This window comes from Dreissena polymorpha, chromosome 6 (assembly GCF_020536995.1).
Source record: "Dreissena polymorpha isolate Duluth1 chromosome 6, UMN_Dpol_1.0, whole genome shotgun sequence".
NCBI classification, from domain to species: Eukaryota; Metazoa; Mollusca; class Bivalvia; order Myida; family Dreissenidae; genus Dreissena; species Dreissena polymorpha.
The window spans coordinates 15,427,634-15,446,245 of NC_068360.1; the positions used below are offsets into that span (position 1 = coordinate 15,427,634).

General features: G+C 35.1%; 1 protein-coding gene across 1 annotated transcript in view; it reads left to right on the top strand.

The window, feature by feature from the left end:
• The first annotated feature begins 3,574 nt into the window (after positions 1 to 3,574).
• LOC127834823 (uncharacterized) overlaps positions 3,575 to 18,612 on the top strand; it is a 112,046-nt gene continuing 97,008 nt past the window's right edge. Inside the window, exons 1-17 of the mRNA XM_052360885.1 lie at positions 3,575 to 3,998; positions 4,842 to 4,871; positions 5,248 to 5,277; positions 5,957 to 5,986; positions 6,508 to 6,634; positions 7,670 to 7,817; positions 9,017 to 9,100; positions 9,615 to 9,779; positions 10,340 to 10,543; positions 11,651 to 11,736; positions 12,144 to 12,207; positions 13,019 to 13,195; positions 15,617 to 15,867; positions 16,114 to 16,273; positions 16,683 to 16,817; positions 17,509 to 17,655; positions 18,227 to 18,319. Coding sequence (XP_052216845.1) covers positions 3,869 to 3,998; positions 4,842 to 4,871; positions 5,248 to 5,277; positions 5,957 to 5,986; positions 6,508 to 6,634; positions 7,670 to 7,817; positions 9,017 to 9,100; positions 9,615 to 9,779; positions 10,340 to 10,543; positions 11,651 to 11,736; positions 12,144 to 12,207; positions 13,019 to 13,195; positions 15,617 to 15,867; positions 16,114 to 16,273; positions 16,683 to 16,817; positions 17,509 to 17,655; positions 18,227 to 18,319 — 2,061 coding nt within the window. The 5' untranslated portion in view covers positions 3,575 to 3,868. The remainder of the gene's footprint in view (positions 3,999 to 4,841; positions 4,872 to 5,247; positions 5,278 to 5,956; positions 5,987 to 6,507; positions 6,635 to 7,669; positions 7,818 to 9,016; positions 9,101 to 9,614; positions 9,780 to 10,339; positions 10,544 to 11,650; positions 11,737 to 12,143; positions 12,208 to 13,018; positions 13,196 to 15,616; positions 15,868 to 16,113; positions 16,274 to 16,682; positions 16,818 to 17,508; positions 17,656 to 18,226; positions 18,320 to 18,612) is intronic.

Consider the following 18,612-nt stretch of genomic DNA (forward strand, 5'->3'; position numbering starts at 1 on the left):
AATCTTTCAAAACAATAAGAGATTCAATATGTTTTTAAGTTATCAGCATAAAAAGCAATAAAGTCCATTTATACTTTATCTATCAAGCGAGCGATGTATCTCCAGAAACTTGAAAAACAATGCGGGTGTAAACAAGATCATAAATGTGTTTCACCCACATAACAACAAATAACTTTACTGCCTATAGTCGCTGAAGACCGAAATATGACAATATTGAAGCTACGTAAGAAAATAAGTTATTCTGTATTCACTCTGCACTAACCAACTTGTTGAAGGTTTTGAAACACAATTAAAATTTCAGAAACAATATCGTGATAAAAATTCTTGTCCTTACTCACTTCTCTTATAACAGAACATCAGCTGTAAACATTAAGTGATCAAAACTGTGATCACCGCCTTGAAATCGTAACTTGAAAAAAAGGTGTTTAAACCGATTTGAGGGCCATTATTACCTCATACTTATACCAGAATTAATCACATACCAAACTAGCGTCTCTATCATTTTTTTTAAATATAACTTTAAATGCAGAACCTATAAACATGAATGTCAAAGTGTGATGCGTGAATCGAATTCTACACAAAATATTTAAGTGTACTAGTTCCGTAAGTATAAAAAATGTATTAAAACAATAAAAAAGAAATACATTTCATCTATAAAATATATAAAACTATCAAGTTAGTTTATCTACAGAAAATTGTCATACAAACTAGGTGCAAGTGTTATCATTTATATGTTTTATCCGCGTAAAAAACTAGCTCTACTGCGTACAGCCTCAGCCGACAGATATATGACAGAAATGATGCATACGTGTCATGCTTTCAATGAATTTAATAAAATATTTTCAGAAGATGAACGGTATGTATCCACATACCACGTTGAAGCAGATCCTGTTCGTCGCTGCCCTTCTATCAACAACACAAGGGAAGTTAGGTATGATCTGAAATATAAGGTGTCATGTTAACAGAGTTTGTGGCTAAAATGCGCAAATTTTGTGTAATGATCGTTTAACGGCGGTGAATCCAGATTTAACTCGATTTTATGTCAGTGTTGTGTTTTGCTTTTTTGTATTGAGCTGCATTGGGTAATCATATCTGATGGTAACAAGACTTGGCTTTAGTCCCTAAGATTCCGTGGACTAGTTGACGTGGGAAATATATTACATAATTGAACTTACTTATATCGAACACCACTGCGAAACTTGTCCTATCCTGTATCGATTAACGCACAATGCCATTTTTGTTTGGCTCTTTTGGACATCACTATTTTACGTTTGAATTGTCCTGTATAGATAATTAGTCGCTCGCCTCAAATAAAGACATTGTTGTTGGGGAAAAATTCCTGCTTCATTATGTCTATTGAGATCAAGTATTCCCTTAACCAGTGCTGTGCAATTTCCGTTAATGGGCCGTTACCCACGTTTTAATAATAGTTCTACTGATATCTTTGGCAGGATGTATTTTCCCGTCTCGTGTAGGATATTGGTCATGCGCATCAAATAAAATACTTTATGTTGGTGATGAGTGATAATCCTTATTTAATCTATTGGGTTTGAGTATTCCTTTTCTAACGCAGTGTCATCAAATCTTGTCGTTAAATTAATTGCATGTACACTTATTCTATATCATTATATGATAGTGTTTGTAGTGGATATTATTGTTTGTTCTGAAATATGAATGTTTTAGATAATAAGGTAAAGGAGATTGTGTTTGATTTAATTTAATAGTTATACACCTTATACTTGATAATTTACGTTCATTTTACACATCTTAGTAGAATTGCAATCAATTTTTCCTAATAGTTATTTTTATTTCCGTGTTAAATTTATTATTTAAAACACGATACTAAAATACTTATAAACTATCTAATCACATAAGGGAAACAGTGTAGGGTCTCTACGATTGGCACACTTGTCCCCAGTGGGCATTAAATGTTGTGCGAACGTTGCTGCAACGTAATATTTAGGTCGCAACGTCGGCAACCATTACCGAACGTTGCCAAAACGTTGCATACAAAACATTACACGGACGTTTCATCAAACAGTTTGGTTGTCACAATGGTGTATATGAAAGTTTTCCCGACGTTTTTTTCCAACTTTGCTGCAACGTTTTTTTCCAAAGTTGCTGCAACGTTGTATTAAGGTTGCATTCAAACGTTGCAGTTTCGCAGTGGGCATCCAACGTTGCTGCAACGTTGTATTTAGGTTTCATTCGAACGTTGCAGTTTGGTTGTGCCAATGGTCTATATGAAGTTTTCCAGACGTTTTTTTCCAACGTTGCTGCAACTTTTTTTTCCAACGTTGCTGCAACGTTGTATTTAGGTTGAATTCGAACGTTGCAGTTTGGTTGTACCAATGGTCTATATAAAAGTTTTCCCGACGTTTTTTCCAACGTTGCTGCAACGTTGTATTTAGTTTGCATTTAAACGTAGTGTTTCTTTTGTTTAAATTATAATAAAAAAATAAACAAACTATATACTGCCAATCGCTCTTTCGAGTATTATCGGCAGATATGCACACTGTCGAGTCCGTTTCCTAGAAAGAACCAGTACTTGGTGTCTACAGAGGGGATAATGAAACGCTCCCCGAGTAGGAATCGTACTTTATAATAATACAGTTCATGCCTATGATTTCTTGTACATTTTAGAATTTTTTTTTTAATTTTACAAATCAGTTGCTTAACCTTTACGATGCTAAATATAAACTTTACTCAAAATCGCCGGATAAAATATGTTGCTTAAGTTGTGTTATGCATTTAAATGGTAGAATCTAGTTTCAAAGTTTCAACCAAATATTAATAGTCAACATTTTTGTCTGTAACATTCAACAGTCGCCGTGGTGTCGTGGATGCGGTATCTGCCTAGTGATCGGGAGTTGGTGGGTTCGATTCGTTTCATGTAACTTTCTCTAGGCATCAAATAATGGTTGTTTGTATGAAACGAACTCGATTATGTTCCATAACTGCCGATAATAATCGAAAGAACGGTTGGCAGTAAACAGTTTTAATTTTTTATATTATTAAAAAAAATAGAATTTAAAAATACTGCGTTTTAATCCGACCTAAATACAACGTTGCAGCAACGTTTGGAAAAAACGTTGCGGCAACGTTTGGAAAAAACGTCGGGAAAACTTGCATTTAGACCCTTCGTAAAACCAAACTGCAACGTTCGAATGCAACCTAAATACAACGTTGCAGCAACTTTGATGCCCACTGGGTCTGGGTCTGTGTAAACTTTGAAATTGTAACATGATGCATGCATACTTATGGGCGAAGAAAATGTTTTTGTGTAAGCTCAAATTACGATTTTAATAACTTTTTCGAAACTGTAGAAAGAATACATATATATATATATATATATATATATATATATATATATATATATATATATATATATATATATACCTAGCTATTTTCAAACAATATTTCAGCTAGGTTAGCCAAAGAACAACATTTTATACATGTATTTAAACCCCAATTAAATTTCTGTTGAATATTTATTGACGCTATGACGTCATAATTGATATGACGTTATTTCCATGACATTTTGACGTTGTTATATATTTATATATATCTCAATTTATCAACCCACGGATATGAGTATATTTATTTTACGACCTGTACCGTGCATGTTCCTACTGTAAAAACACAAAACGGTGTCATAACTTTAACCTTGTTATTATTTCTAGCTTCATATACAGAACAATTGGTTGATGTGGGCGTAACAAATCTACAGCTGGTGTTTAAATTTCAATGGATACTTGGAGAAACACAAGAAGTAACCTGTAATCATGCATATGCAATAGGATTCTGTCACGATGGATTTCACTCCTTCACATGCTTTGTCCTTCCAACGTATAATGGTGTATACAACATGTCCTCAAACGCAGACCTAAGTGAAGTGTATGTTTCCATAATACACTTCAATACAACAACGATTGGAAACTACAGCTGTTATAAAAATTCAGACAGAACGACAGTCGTCATAAGTGTAAAAGACCTAGGTAACATTTGGTTATTCGTAAATGAATCAGCTTAGCTTACTTGCACTGTTTTTGTTAAGCACTCCCAGTACAATTGTCGGAATATTTAACTGCAATAGTTGCAACACGGATTCTTACAAACAATAAGATAAAAATAAGAATAACAAGTTTTAATGTTGTCACTTTGTTGTCACAATAAATAACCGAACACTGTTTTGCAAGAAACTCACGTATGCATGCCAACGTGTAATTACACTTATACTGATAAGTATGACTGTTATTCTTTTAGCTACACCAGCAACAACAACGACTTATGAATGATTGCCATTATTATTCTTTTAATATTTCTTATTTAAAAATGTGAATCCTTATTTAAGGTTAATATACATTTAACGGTTTTTAAATGGCACCATGATTGTGCAAGAGGTTTGTCATTTTTCTTGAGTGTTTATATCTTCAATGTGTGATATACATTTCATTAGGAATCATTGGTTTCAATAAGTTTAATTTTATGAAAAGATAATGTTATAGTGTTTTTTTTTCAAAAACGAAAAACGTGTGTGTGCAGCAATTTATATTCATCGTACAACAACTAAATTCTGTTGAGATCAAGTAACTATCGTTTTTGTCTATTCACTGTGCAGCAATTTGCCGTTTTGATATCATAAAGTTTGTAAAAAAACTTCCATAAACTTTTGGAGTTATTTTACTTCCAACGTTCCTTAAAGCCCGTCGATCATTATCGAATGATTGTTTATTCAAACACTGCTTTCTGTATGTCTCCGATTCCAAAACTTATTGGTATACTTGAGACTTAAAATAGCACTTGAGATAATGCTGATAATTATTTGCATATTTTTTCAGGGAATTGGACACACGGAACAAATATGACAGGTAAAGATAATACGTTTAAAATAAACAGCCAATGTACACAAATATTGTAAAGCGGAAAGTTATCATATAATCGTTGTAAAATCCAAACAACAAACGAAATAAACTGCTTACAGACGTGCCTTGTTTTGTTGATATAAATACTTATATATTGGTTCAAGTTTTATGCAGACGTGCAGTGTATTGTTCATAAATAAATATCGTGCCCACATTAAAGGCCCATAGTTCGAATGTATTTTGTAAGAAGTAGAAAATACTTTGTGTGTGAGTCTTTATCGCATGGATACGATATCAAAAAGAAAAATTATCATAAAATGAAGATTCTTGATACATGGGGTCGCACTTGTGATAATGCTGAAGATGATTTGCCTGTTTACAGAGAATTGGACACCTGGACCAAATATGACAGGTAAAGATTACACGTTTACAGTAAACTGTCACTGTTAAAAAAAGAACTATAGTAAAGCGAAAAGTGATTATGAAATCGTTCTAAAAATACAACTACAAACGAAATAAGATGTATATTTCCTCAAAAAGACATTTACTTATCTGTTGCTTTAATTCTTGTATGAATAAGTCATGCTACGAACTGTATTAAAGTATCGATTTCCGTAAAGGAATTTTGAGACGGTCCGTAGGACAGACACACTTTTCAATCTATAATTTGAAATTGTGATGTACAACATGCATACATAGGGACGAAGAAAAAGTGTCTTGTGAAAACTCAGAATAACATTTTGAATAATTGTCTGTAGAAATGTACATACAACTACAAATGTTAAACAAGGCAATTTACTTGTATGCTTTACAAACAATATGTTCCCGACTAATACATAAGTATCATAAGTAATGGATATTAATTATATACAGACATGCAGTGTAAATGGATAGTTTATAAATCAATACCTTGCCTACAATTCAGTCCAAGTACACATGTATTTTGTAAGTATAAGAAAGTAATGGATGTATGGTTTTCAATCAGGATTTCGCATGTTGATGAAAACTAACAAATATCACAGCATTAAGATACCTGAGACTTGGGATAGAACATAAGATAATACTTATTATGATTTGCCCATTGTTTTCAGGCGATTGGACACCCGGTCCAAATATGACAGGTAACGACGACACGTTTACAGTTCATTGTTTAATAAATCCATAGACAACAGCATTCATGTAAAAAAATCTTTCTAAACTATACGATATAAACGAACTGAAATGTCTATATTTCAATATTTTCATTCAATAAAGTTCCGCATTAAATTCATTATTAAAAGCAAATATTGTTAAACAATCCTTTCTTTAAAATTAGGCAGTAAAGGCATATTTGTCAGTGTTCACTTTGCAATTATTATGACATGCTGCATGTAGACTTATTGGCAATTAAAATGTTTCATTTGAAAGATCAAATTCACTTTTTAGAAACTACTATTTCGAAACTGTAGAGATTGCGCTACATGTTTAAAGAATACACGAATTATTCTCATATCAAGTAAAAGTCGCTTTTATATATTCACTGTGCAGCAATTTGTCGTTTGGATAGTATAAAGTCTGTAAACAACTGTCCAACTGTGAAACTGTGAAAGTTCCTTTAACATAAAATGGTTTTCAATTGTTTCTGACACACACACAAAACAAGATCCGATTTCCCCGGTTGACGTCGTCCTTGACATGATATACAAACAGCAACAAGATGGATCGTACAAGTCGTTTGCAGAATGCTTGTTTGAAAACAAGAACGAGACGCGGTACTATGTTGTGGGATGGTTTGTATCTGATTTACCTATTTTTATGACGAAATATTCATTTTAAGATTTGAAAATCTGACTAATGGAAAATATGTAATGAGCTTTGAAAAATAAAATAAACACTTTAATTAAAGGGGTATAACAAGGGCTAAAACGTTGATTTATGAAAGACTAGAAACAACTAGAAGACAATTTCAAAGGAAGTAGTAGCAGAAAATAAACGAAACAACAACGGTATTCATTGGAAATACTGTTTTGCTTAACAGCAGACTATTCAATCGTAGACACAAGACATGTGCTTTGGTTGAAAATCCCTACTTATCTGAAAAGATGTGTTCATACGAACCATGGACACAATTTGAGTTCAATAATAAATTCTATTAAACGTGTCGGTATTGTCATTAAATTGATCGTTATAAATTTTAAAGAGAGGGACAATATTTTTTGTTTTTTATGCCATATAAAGATATTTAATTATTGTTGAAATATTCCTCGGTCATATTCATATGTTTGTTTAAGTTTTTGAGACTTAAATATTCAATATTCAATAAACTAAATCGTTTATACTCGCTTCAATATAGCTAAATGCCATTTTATTTCATATCTGGATATTTTATCCAACAAAGATGTCCTGTTAAGCTATGTCCATTAACATCGTTTGAAAAAGAGACCGGCCAGTATTATGCACACTGGCGAATTGTACAATCCGTTCTTCAAACAATGAATTTAAAATGTATCACAATTTTGGAAAAAATAAAAAAACATGTATTACTAGATAGCTGACGTTGTAGTTATGAAAGTTTTATTTTTGGTGATAAAATGCTTCAATTTACTATCAATACTTTTTGCCATTACTTATTTAAATGCATGGAAAACAATAATGTGACGTGCATGCTAAAAGTCAATGCGGTTATGCAATTCATATTTCTTAATTAGCATATGTGTAATGAAACATTACATTATCCTTCTTTAAAGTGACAGTTTATGCACTACTGCATAACGCATACGTATTGTCATTTACTATCATAGTATATACATGGGTGTTTGGTTTAGGTACGTGGATTCGGTATCAACCCCGGTATATACGACAGGCATATCAAAGGCGGACGTTGCCGGTTTCAACGCTGTTTCCGTGTCCAATCTTGTAGCCGCCTATCGCGCAAATTCTACGCTATCTAAAACGTGTGCCATTAATCGCAGGGTAAGTTTAATTATTCCAATTAACAGAAATCAACAACAACCGGTGTCATCATCATTTTCCAAAATATTATTCGCATACTATTTAGTAATATACAAGTGTCATTTGAGTACTATTTCACCGCATGACTGTCCAAAATGTTGAATTTGAATATACTTAATAATCATTAAAAATAATATAAGTGTATACAATATGCAGCGGTAAAGCTCAATGTTCAATTATGATTTTTTACTCAACTTAACTACAAACATCGTTGTACAATAGCTGTATTGGTTTTAAACTTTTTCATGGTGAAACATGTGGATTATGTTAATCTCGGTCTTTGAAAACCGGGCTTAACACATATGCGCTAAGAACCATCAAATATTAGCCGGTACAAAGGCTTCTCAGGGACGACAAGTTTCGCTTTTATGAACTTTTTTGTTTGAATGCCTTCTATTCTTAACGAAAACCCGGTCTGTCCAGAACGAAGATTATTGAATATATTTGAATTGAAATGCCGCGGATTATTCAAAACCGTTAAACATGCTGTTTTAAATATTACCTTTAAGACACCGTGTACCAATTTGAACATGAACATGCCATGTTAAAGGGTCTGTAGAGCAATCGTTCGGAAATTTGAAAAAACTAAACAGGGTGCAAAATTAACGGAGTTTTCGGGGGTTTACACACGGGCTAGTCAGAATGTAAAAACAGCGTTATGAACTTTATATTTCCAAAATATCTCAAGTTATTAAAATGCATATCCAAAAATTTTTAGTGCATAAAAGACAGATTTTCTTCCAGCTTGTGCCGATATCTTAAGGTATACGAATCAATCCTTGAATACGTCTGAATCGGTGACAAAAATTTCACCTGGCGTGACCCATAGTCGTGCAGAATACATGGACTTTTTGAACAAGAACACAGGCTTATTACATTAAATAATTCTAATATATTTCACATTGTCATAAGCAGCAAAAAAATCTGTATGTTATGCACTAGTTTAAATTCTTAAGAAAAAATGTTTTAATAAGTTATTTTGAAAAAAAGCACTTACCGGTGTGTTACATCAAATAACGTTTAACTGGGAAAACCCAACAAAGTCACGTGATCCTGCACCCTGCTTTAGCATGACTACGTACTTACTTTGCAATCGGAATGTGCAGTTACCTTCCGCATGTTTAATTAGCCTATAGAATGATTTAATACTTACTTTGCAGTGGAGATGTGCAGTTACGGTTGTTGATGCCACCGGAAAATCTCTTCTGCCTGCCGTAGCAAGCAAGTATGAGGACATCATCAAGGTAGATTATGTTAAGTCTTCGTCTTTTGTCATAGACAATATTGACTGAGTACCAAACTGATTCAGCGACGTGGGTTTCCATTAAAACGGCTTCAATGCCCAGAAAACAGTCTATTTAAATTAAACAGTACTTGTATCCTAAAATATTCAATTTTTAGTCTTGTCTTTTGTCAAGGAGAATATTAAGTGTGTACCAAACTGAATCAGCGATTTGTGATTCTATAAGAACTTAAATGCACAGAAAAAGTCTATTGAAATGGAACAGGATTTGTATTATAACATATTCATTTGAATGTGTGGATCGTGGTGTCATTTATATTCTGTTAAACATGGCTGTATCATTCAATTTATAATTGTGTCTTTGTATATAAGATTTATTTTAAGTACTCACGGAGACCCCTCCCGTAAACGACTATTCAGACATACAAGTTAGGCAGCAATAACATATAAGCACGTGATTAATTATTGCACAAACAAACAATATGCGTTTATACCTTGTTGCTATTTCTTTGCAGATTAAAACTACATACGTTACACTGAACCGAGGAGCCAGTGCGGAAATCCTCTACACCATCAACGTCCCTATCCTGTGTCAACCGGGAACAAAATGTGGAATCAACGTAAAAGTCTATGATGAAAGTGATGCTTATAAATGCGAAAACTCAACGCTGGCCGCGCGGGTAAGCGTCATGTACTTGAAAACAAAACCGAAAATATAAACACATGTGAAAGTTTTTTTGTCGTGTAATCTTGTATGTTTATTTTGTATGGCAGTTGGCCACTTACCCTAACTAAAGAACCTCTTAGTTATCTAAGGCTTGACATTTTTTGGTATTCAAAGTATTTGACAAGAAATATATATTTTTTTTACAAATTAAGACCATAGAAACGGCCACTAAATCGTATTATAACAATACAACTACATATTCGACTGTTGTTCATGAATACAATTGACCGTAAACACCGATCAAAAAATCAAGTTCAACTATATTAAACTCCCATCGGACCCTAGTCAACACAGATGCAACAGCTTTCTGCGATTAAAACTATTTACCCACTGACTGACTTATAAAGTCACGTAATAACCAAAGCAGTAAAATAAACGAAAATAAATGTTTAAAAAACACAATAAAACAAACGCACACATCCAAACAGTAACGTTTTAATACTTATAACCGCAGCAAATTTAAATACCTTGTTTCAATGAATTGATGTGTTCCTGGTTTTTCCTGGCTTTCAGCACAAAAGCATGTGCGGAGACATCGTTGAAGGTGCCAATAATATTGCGAGCACCACTGACAGTATGAACAAGTCGATAAAGATTACAACAAAAAACAACAACTGGTTTGAGCTAAAAGACACGTTTACGCTGACCATGGAGATAGAAGGCTTTGGAAAGGTGGATGAGTTCTGGGACAACTGTAAACTTAATACGAAAATCAAGGTATTTTTTTCTTTGGTTCACATTTAGAAGGAACACAGTAACTGATCAAATGCTTAGTATGGGGAATTTACTTCATTTCTAATGTAGTTGAATCGACATACAAAACATTAAAAATGATAAAGTTCCACGATACATCTTTTATAAGTTTTACATATACCTTTACATGTCAAATATAATCGCTGATAATGTTATAAGACGATGTATTCACCTTAGTGGTTTTAGTAAAACGTCTAAGACAATCAAAATTGTTTGTTCACATTATGAATTAATCTAAAATATAAACCCTTATTTCTCGACACTTGCATCAATTTAAATCATTTGCCGATGAAATAAACCATTTAAGTGAATAATTCATGTAACGTGTTATGGACTAACTTGTATCTAAAATTCCATTTGATTATTTGATAAACAGTTTATACATTAAGAGTATTTGACGTGGATTTTAAACGTTCATAACACGAGTCCACATTTTTGTGCATGAAAAACATGACATATGTGAGACAGCAACAAGTTGCGTCTCGAAATTAATCATATGGATTTATGTTCTCAGAAACGCTCTTATTTGATAATTACTTTTATGACGAGCTAATAATTCATTATACACTATTTTGTTCTGCCGGACAGAGGCGCATGAATGTCTGAATAGCTTTGAAAAGAACTAAATGCATTAGTAATTATAGATTCTACGCCAACGTATTCGGTTTGTTCCTTCTAATGTTTCATGAATTATATTTAAAACGCATTATTTTGGGACTTTGATTGTGTGGGTTTAAGTTTAATAGCGTTCACTGTAGTAGTAGTGGCATCACATTTTGAGTTGATTGCGGTAAATTGATTAGTGACTGTCTGAGTAAATAATGCCATTGCTGTTTGGAATCAGAATTAAGAATTATCAGAAGATTGATAAGCTTCGCTCAGGGTTTTATTTCTTTAGAATTTCAGTGGACGCCCCATTTCTTAAACAAGAACCAAATTTAATTTAATTTACGAAATACTTTACGAAATTTGTGTTGATTGTAAGCGTTATAGAGGCTTTAAGATAAATCGTTTAAGACCAATAATAAGTAATTACACCGTATTAAGTCAATAGTTTTAATTGTTTGATAGGTCGAGGTCGACGACTTCAAAAACTACTGGATGCATAACTACTGTTATTCAAACAACGATCCTAGAATTGGAACTTTCGACGGGGTGTAAGTGTACTTATGTTGAGAAAACCATTAAACGAATAACGAAATATGTTTTTTTTCCGTTTAATAAACAAGCCTTATACAAAATTGCATACAATTATCACATGCTATGAAAATTAAATGTTCCATTCAAGATAAACCCATATGATCAAATTAATTAAAACAACACATATTTCCATTTACTTGTCATATATGGTTATCCCAGCTGCAATATCTGTGAATGTGTTGGGTTTGTAAAAAAAGACCAGAAAATATTTAATTAGAATTCATCTCTTAGCTGATTTATGATTACCACACACTATTCTAGAACCTATATGAAATTTGCATTGAATAACGAAGTGTTTTTTGGCAATCAATTTGTGAAAGTAAAAATATCTCTGAACATAATATCCGTAACTTTACGTTTGCAGCTACTTCAGCCTGAACAATGCCGGGAACTATACGCTGTACAAACACAAAACACTTCCTATTCGGGTAATTACTAGACACTTAGAAATATGTTCCGCAATCGCCCTTTGTTGTATTACTGATGTCTTTAAAACACGACTCGCCTGTTCTATTTTACGGACAAATTTGATAAAACAATAAAGATGACTGCCTGTTTATTGTATACACAGTTTTAGGGTAAAAATAGTGGTTTGCTGTTCAAGTGTTTTATGATAAATTGCTTAATTTGCAGTCCTAAATGTTGAACACACACACACACACACACACACACACACATATATATATATATATATATATATATATATATATATATATATATATATATATATATATATATATATATATACCATGCTGATTTCTCTAAATATTTTTTACTATGTTGAATGCTCATGTAATAGATATACATGTATGTGCATGTCAATCTGAGTTTCAAAATATACGTATGCAAACATTTAGTGTATGTACAACATTTTACAATAACAAAGGCAATGTCTTGACGAAAAAGATGTTTGATATTAAATAGTTGTATCACGTTGGTTGCAGTTGACTCATAGTTGAAACATTAGCAAATATGCTAAAGTCAAGTTTGGAAAGTATGATGAAAAACTACATTATGGTAAGATAATCCTATCAATTCCATTCAAATCGTGTACACTGAACGTGATCTTTGGTACTGACACTAGGCTTACAGTTGCAGATGCTACACGCTGTTGAGGTCAAGCTGGTGGCTTAAAAGAAACATGTACATACATTTGCCTGAAAATGAGTATTTTGATTTGTATTAAGGTTTACGTCAGGTCGGTCAAAAAGAGTAGTGTGGTTGTTTTGTTTACGTCAGGTCGAAATAGAAACCGAGATATGCAATCGAGGAGGGGCTTGCACATGTGGTGTGACTGTGAATGCGGGCAAGGACGTGTTCGCTATCAACCATTGTGGTGGTTACCACATGATCAAGACGATCCAGAATACGGAGAAGATCATGAGTGTTAGGGAACAACCCGGGTACATGCATACGGTTAGTGTCAGAAGGGAACTCCGAGGGTACATGCATACAGTAAGTATCGGTAGGAAACTCCCCGGTTACTAAGTACAGTAAGTGTCGGTAGGGAACTCCCAGGGTACATGCATACAGTACTCCCAGGGTACATGCATACAGTAAGTGTCGGTAGGGAACTCCCAGGGTACATGCATACAGTAAGTGTCGGTAGGAAACTCCCAGGGTACATGCATACAGTACGTGTCGGTAGGGAACTCCCAGGGTACATGCATACAGTAAGTGTCGGTAGGGAACTCCCAGGGTACATGCATACAGTAAGTGTCGGTAGGAAACTCCCCGGTTACTTAATACAGTAAGTGTCGGTAGAGAGCTCCCAGTGTACATGCATACAGTACGTGTCGGTAGGGAACTCCCAGGGTACATGCATACAGTAAGTGTCGATAGGGAACTCCCCGGTAACTAAGTACAGTAAGTGTCAGTAGGGAACTTCCAGGGTACATGCATACAGTAAGTGTCAGTAGGGAAATCCCCGTGTACATGCATACAATAAGTGTCGATAGGGAACTCCCAGGGTACATGCATACAGTAAGAGTCAGAAGGGAACTACCAGGTTACATTCATACAGTAAGTGTCAGTAGGGAACTTCCAGAGTACATCCATACAGTTAGTGTCGGTAGGGAACGCCCCGAGTACATGCATACAGTAAGTGTCGGTAAGGAACTCCCCGGGTACATGTATACAGTAAGTGTCGGTAGGGAACTCCCAGGGTACATGCATACAGTAAGTGTCGGTAGGGAACGCCCCGGGTATATGCATACAGTAACTGTCAGTAGGGAACTCCCAGGGTACATGCATACAGTACGTGTCGGTAGGGAACGCCCCGTGTACATGCATACAGTAAGTGTCGGTAGGGAACTCCCCGTGTACATGCATACAGTAAGTGTCGGTAGGGAACTCCCCGTGTACATGCAACAGTAAGTGTCGCTAGGGAACTCCCCGGGTACATGCATACAGTAAGTGTCGGAAAGGAACTCCCAGGGTACATGCATACAGTAAGTGTCAGAAGGGAACTCCCAGGGTACATGCATACAGTAAGTGTCAGAAGGGAACTCCCCCTGGTACATGCATACAGTAAGTGCCGGTAGAGAACTCCCAGGGTACACGCATACAGTAAGTTTCAGAAGGGAACTCCCAGGGTACATGCATACAGTAAGTGTCGGTAGGGAACTCCCATTGTACATGCATACAGTTAGTGTCGGTAGGGAACTCCAAGGGTACATGCATACAGTAAGTGTTGGTAGGGAACTCATAGGGTACATGCATACAGTAAGTGTTGGTAGGGAACTCCCCGGGAACATGCATACAGTAACTGTCAGAAGGCAACTCCCAGGGAACATGCATACAGTAAGTGTCGGAAAGGAACTCCCAGGGTACATGCATACAGTCAGTGTCGGAAGGGAACTCCCAGGGAACATGCATACAGTAAGTGTCGGAAAGGGAACTCTCAGGGTACATGCAAACAGAAAGTGTCGGTAGGGAACTCCCAGGGTACATGCATACAGTAAGTGTAGGTAGGGAACTCCCAGGGTACATACATAAGGTAAGTGTCGGTAGGGAACTCCCCTGGTACATGAGCACAGTAAGTGTCGTTTGTGAACTCCCAAGGTACATTCAGACAGTAAGTGTCGGAAGGGAACTCACAGGCAACATGCATACAGTAAGTGTCGGTAGGGAACTCCCCGGGTACATGCATACAGAAAGTGTCGGTAGGGAACTTCTAGGTTACATGCAATCAGTAAGTGTCGGACCATTTACTCAAATAAATAGCTTTGAAAATTAACATGTTTACTAATGAAGGTTGTATTAATAGATATACATTCACTTATTCAGTTATTTCGTTGTTCATACCACATGGGACATAAGTAAGTAAATTTAATTTAAAATGTAATTTAAAAAAAGAATCATGGGGTAAATATTTTGTTGTTTAATTGTATTATTTTTGTTTTCGAAGAAGGACGATGCTATCAAATACACACAATGATTACAAGATCGGCATATATAACTAAATGATAATTGTCATTTAATTCTATCTGTCGCTTATCATGAGGATAAAAGTTATATTTATTTGTATCTTCTTTCCATGGTTTTAAAATCTCACTAATCGCTCATTCAGTTGTTTTATTCTACCACAATGATAAAACGTCCGTTTCTTGAAATTTAATTGGGATAACACGAAAGTCCCACTAATCGCTCATTCCGTTATTTAGTTTATAGGACGATGATAAAACGTCCGTTTATTTATATTTAATTGGGATAACTTGAAATTCCCACTAATCGATCATTCCGTTGTTTCGTTCGGCCTCGATCACGGAACGTCCGTTTATTTTAATTTAATTATGATAACTTAAAGGTCTCATAATCGCTTATTCCGTTGTTCAGTTCTACCTGCCACAAGGCACCATGATCAACGTAGACTACCATGTGGGAACTTTCTGGAAGACGATGAACGTCCAGATCTTCCCGTCGCCCGACGACATGGACAACACGGAAGGACTGTGCGGAAACTTTAACAACGACTGGGAGGACGACTTTACCCACAGCGACGGTACTGTAACCGTCGCGCAGGGAGATAGGTACTGGGATTGGTTCTTCTCGTTCAAAGACCCGGACGAGTTCAGCGAGTCATGGAGGTGAGATTTATTTTTGGCCTGAATTATTAATTTAGTTTTTTTGCAAGGGTGAGAAAACATTATAAATGTAAAACTAATAAAACGAGTAATAGCGGTAATATTATATGGAACATACAGGCAATGTACTCTTAGCACACAAGGAAATATATTACACGGTTGATTTTCTCAGCGTATCGTTGATATCTAGCCTATGACATTGACACAAAATAGCCGTAGTTTGCTAACATAGCACATATGCTTTTATAGAGAAGAAACTCCTTTGTTGAAATTGGCCCAAGAGGGAAAGCTTGATGACGTGCTGAATCCATGGGCCGATGATTACAAGTACTGCGTGTGCCCATTGGTGGGTGGATCGCGTCAACCAATGTGCCACAAGAAGGAAGACAAGCAGTGCACAAACTCAAAGGTCTTTTGTCATTTGAGATTCTTTGCATTGTTCCGCAATTAGTATTTCAGCCATATAAGTGAGGCTAGTTAGCTTACTCAAACATGTCTCAAGTAAGCTGGTTCAACAAGTACTTTTTTATCCAATGTGAGGAATATAGTTTAAAATACAAGCCTCTTTCTCAAACCTTTCAATTGTTTATCAATATTATTAGCATCTTTTTAACATTTTTGTCTTATTAAATATATTTACGTTGAAACAGATGGCTGAGGACCATGTCAAAATTAGATTTCTTCCTCCAATATTATTGTAATGCCATAAAACGATTATTGCGTACTTTTATAAGCGGAAAGTGTCGTCCCTGATTAGTCCTGGGCGGACACTTTGCGTTTTTCCGGTACGATGATCATATATTGTTAAAAAAACATAGGTCTACGCTGGAAAGGAGAAGATTATAATTGAGGAGACGAAGAGGTCCGTGGATAGTCAGCATATGGATGACCTTGCGGAACGATTGGGGATGTTGGGAAGAATGAGGGAGATGAACAAACTTCAGCGAAAAAAGGTTAACAATTTGAAATGTGAATCGTGCTGTAAAGGCGACCGGTGTTGCAATGACGCTTATTGAAACGTATTGCAGTAGCAAAGTAGTTTTGTTATGGAAATGCTTTGTAGTATTGATCATTGTTAAACGGGGTTTACATGTTTTATATGGGCAGTGTAAAAGGACAAAAACAATATATGAGCCGTGCTCTGTGAAAAGGGGGGTTTAATGCATGTGCGTTGAGTGTCGCCCCATATTAGCCTGTGCAGTCTAATCACGAATACTTTCCGCCTTAATTGGATTTTTGCTCAGAAGAGACTCTATGTAAACGAAAAATATCATAATAGCAGAAAGTGTCGCCGCTGATTAAACTGTTCGGACTGCAAGGCTTATATGGTACGACACTTTTCGCACATGAATTAAACCCCCTTTTCGCAGAGCACGGTCCATATCGAAATATCGTTGAATACATACAACATGATACAAAGTAATAATTTAAAAGTTATTGGTCATGTCATGTAGTTTATTAGTGGTTGACACAGTTTTAATATTGTATGGTGATTTTGGTTCTGTAATTCTACATTGTCTCACACTTTCTTCTACAAACATGCCTCCATTTAAATATCATACTGTTCAGGTTCATGAAATAGTAGCTTAAATTGTAAAAATAAAATATTTGAATGTCCGTATTAACTGTGAACGCGTTTTGTAGAGGGAAGCTGAAGAGTATACCAAAGCAGAAATAGACGATGCAAAAGCTAAATGCGAGGCTTACCTAAAAGATGACTGCATGGACGGAATAACAATACTTGGAAATAAGACAGAGAAAAGTACTCTGGACTGCGCCAGGGATCTTGTGGTATGGTCACTGGAATGAACACTGAGATAATCGTTTATAAGTTTAAACTTTATTATTGAAGGTCGATTGCATCTAACGCATTGAGCTTCTTAAAACGCTATTTGGTTCGTTTCCAGGGTATAACCAGTACATGTTGTCTTAAGGGAGGTCTAAATAATGTCCCCGACGTATGGTTCAGCCCAGAACCATTACACCACGGATACCTATCGTATATTAAATGATTGAACGATAATTATATATTGAATTTCATGTATTATGTTACTGAAGTGTTTCCTCGTTAAACAGGTAAAAATATCAATGAAATATGCATAGTGTTAGTACAAATAAACAACAACGATTTAAAATTCAAATTAAAAAAAAAAACGCACTTAGTTTTAAAAGGTTTTTTGAAAATACACAGTTATAATACAGTTTCAGCATAAGAATAACTATTATAGTTTTCACATGTACTTTAACGTCGCAGTTCTAGTATATACAAAGCATAAACATTAATATGTGCATCATTTCGTATAACAATGGTGGACTACCATGAACGAAACACGTGTCGAGCACGTTCTTGCTGACTTTGCAGCTGAATCCAAACGCATCGGATGCCCAACAAGGCAGCTGTCGTGCAGTGAAGACCACCATAGTCACCACTTTTGTCAAGGACACAGAGGCGCAGGTATTCAAAACGCATCGAACGATTGATTCTACAGTTTACTTGTATTCTTTACAAAAATAATGTAAGAATTACGATTACTATTAGCAAATTACTTAACGTTTTACGCATTTTTGGTTATGTTAGCGTATTAAATTCACTGTTGACGTTATACGGATATAGCTCAGGTAAACACGGTGAATGTTTTCATATTATGGCCAATTTAACTCTTTTCAACCTTTTTATAACTTGTGAAAAAAATAATGATGACTGTTGTTTTTTAGAAATGGTCATTTAAAACTACAAACTTTAATACA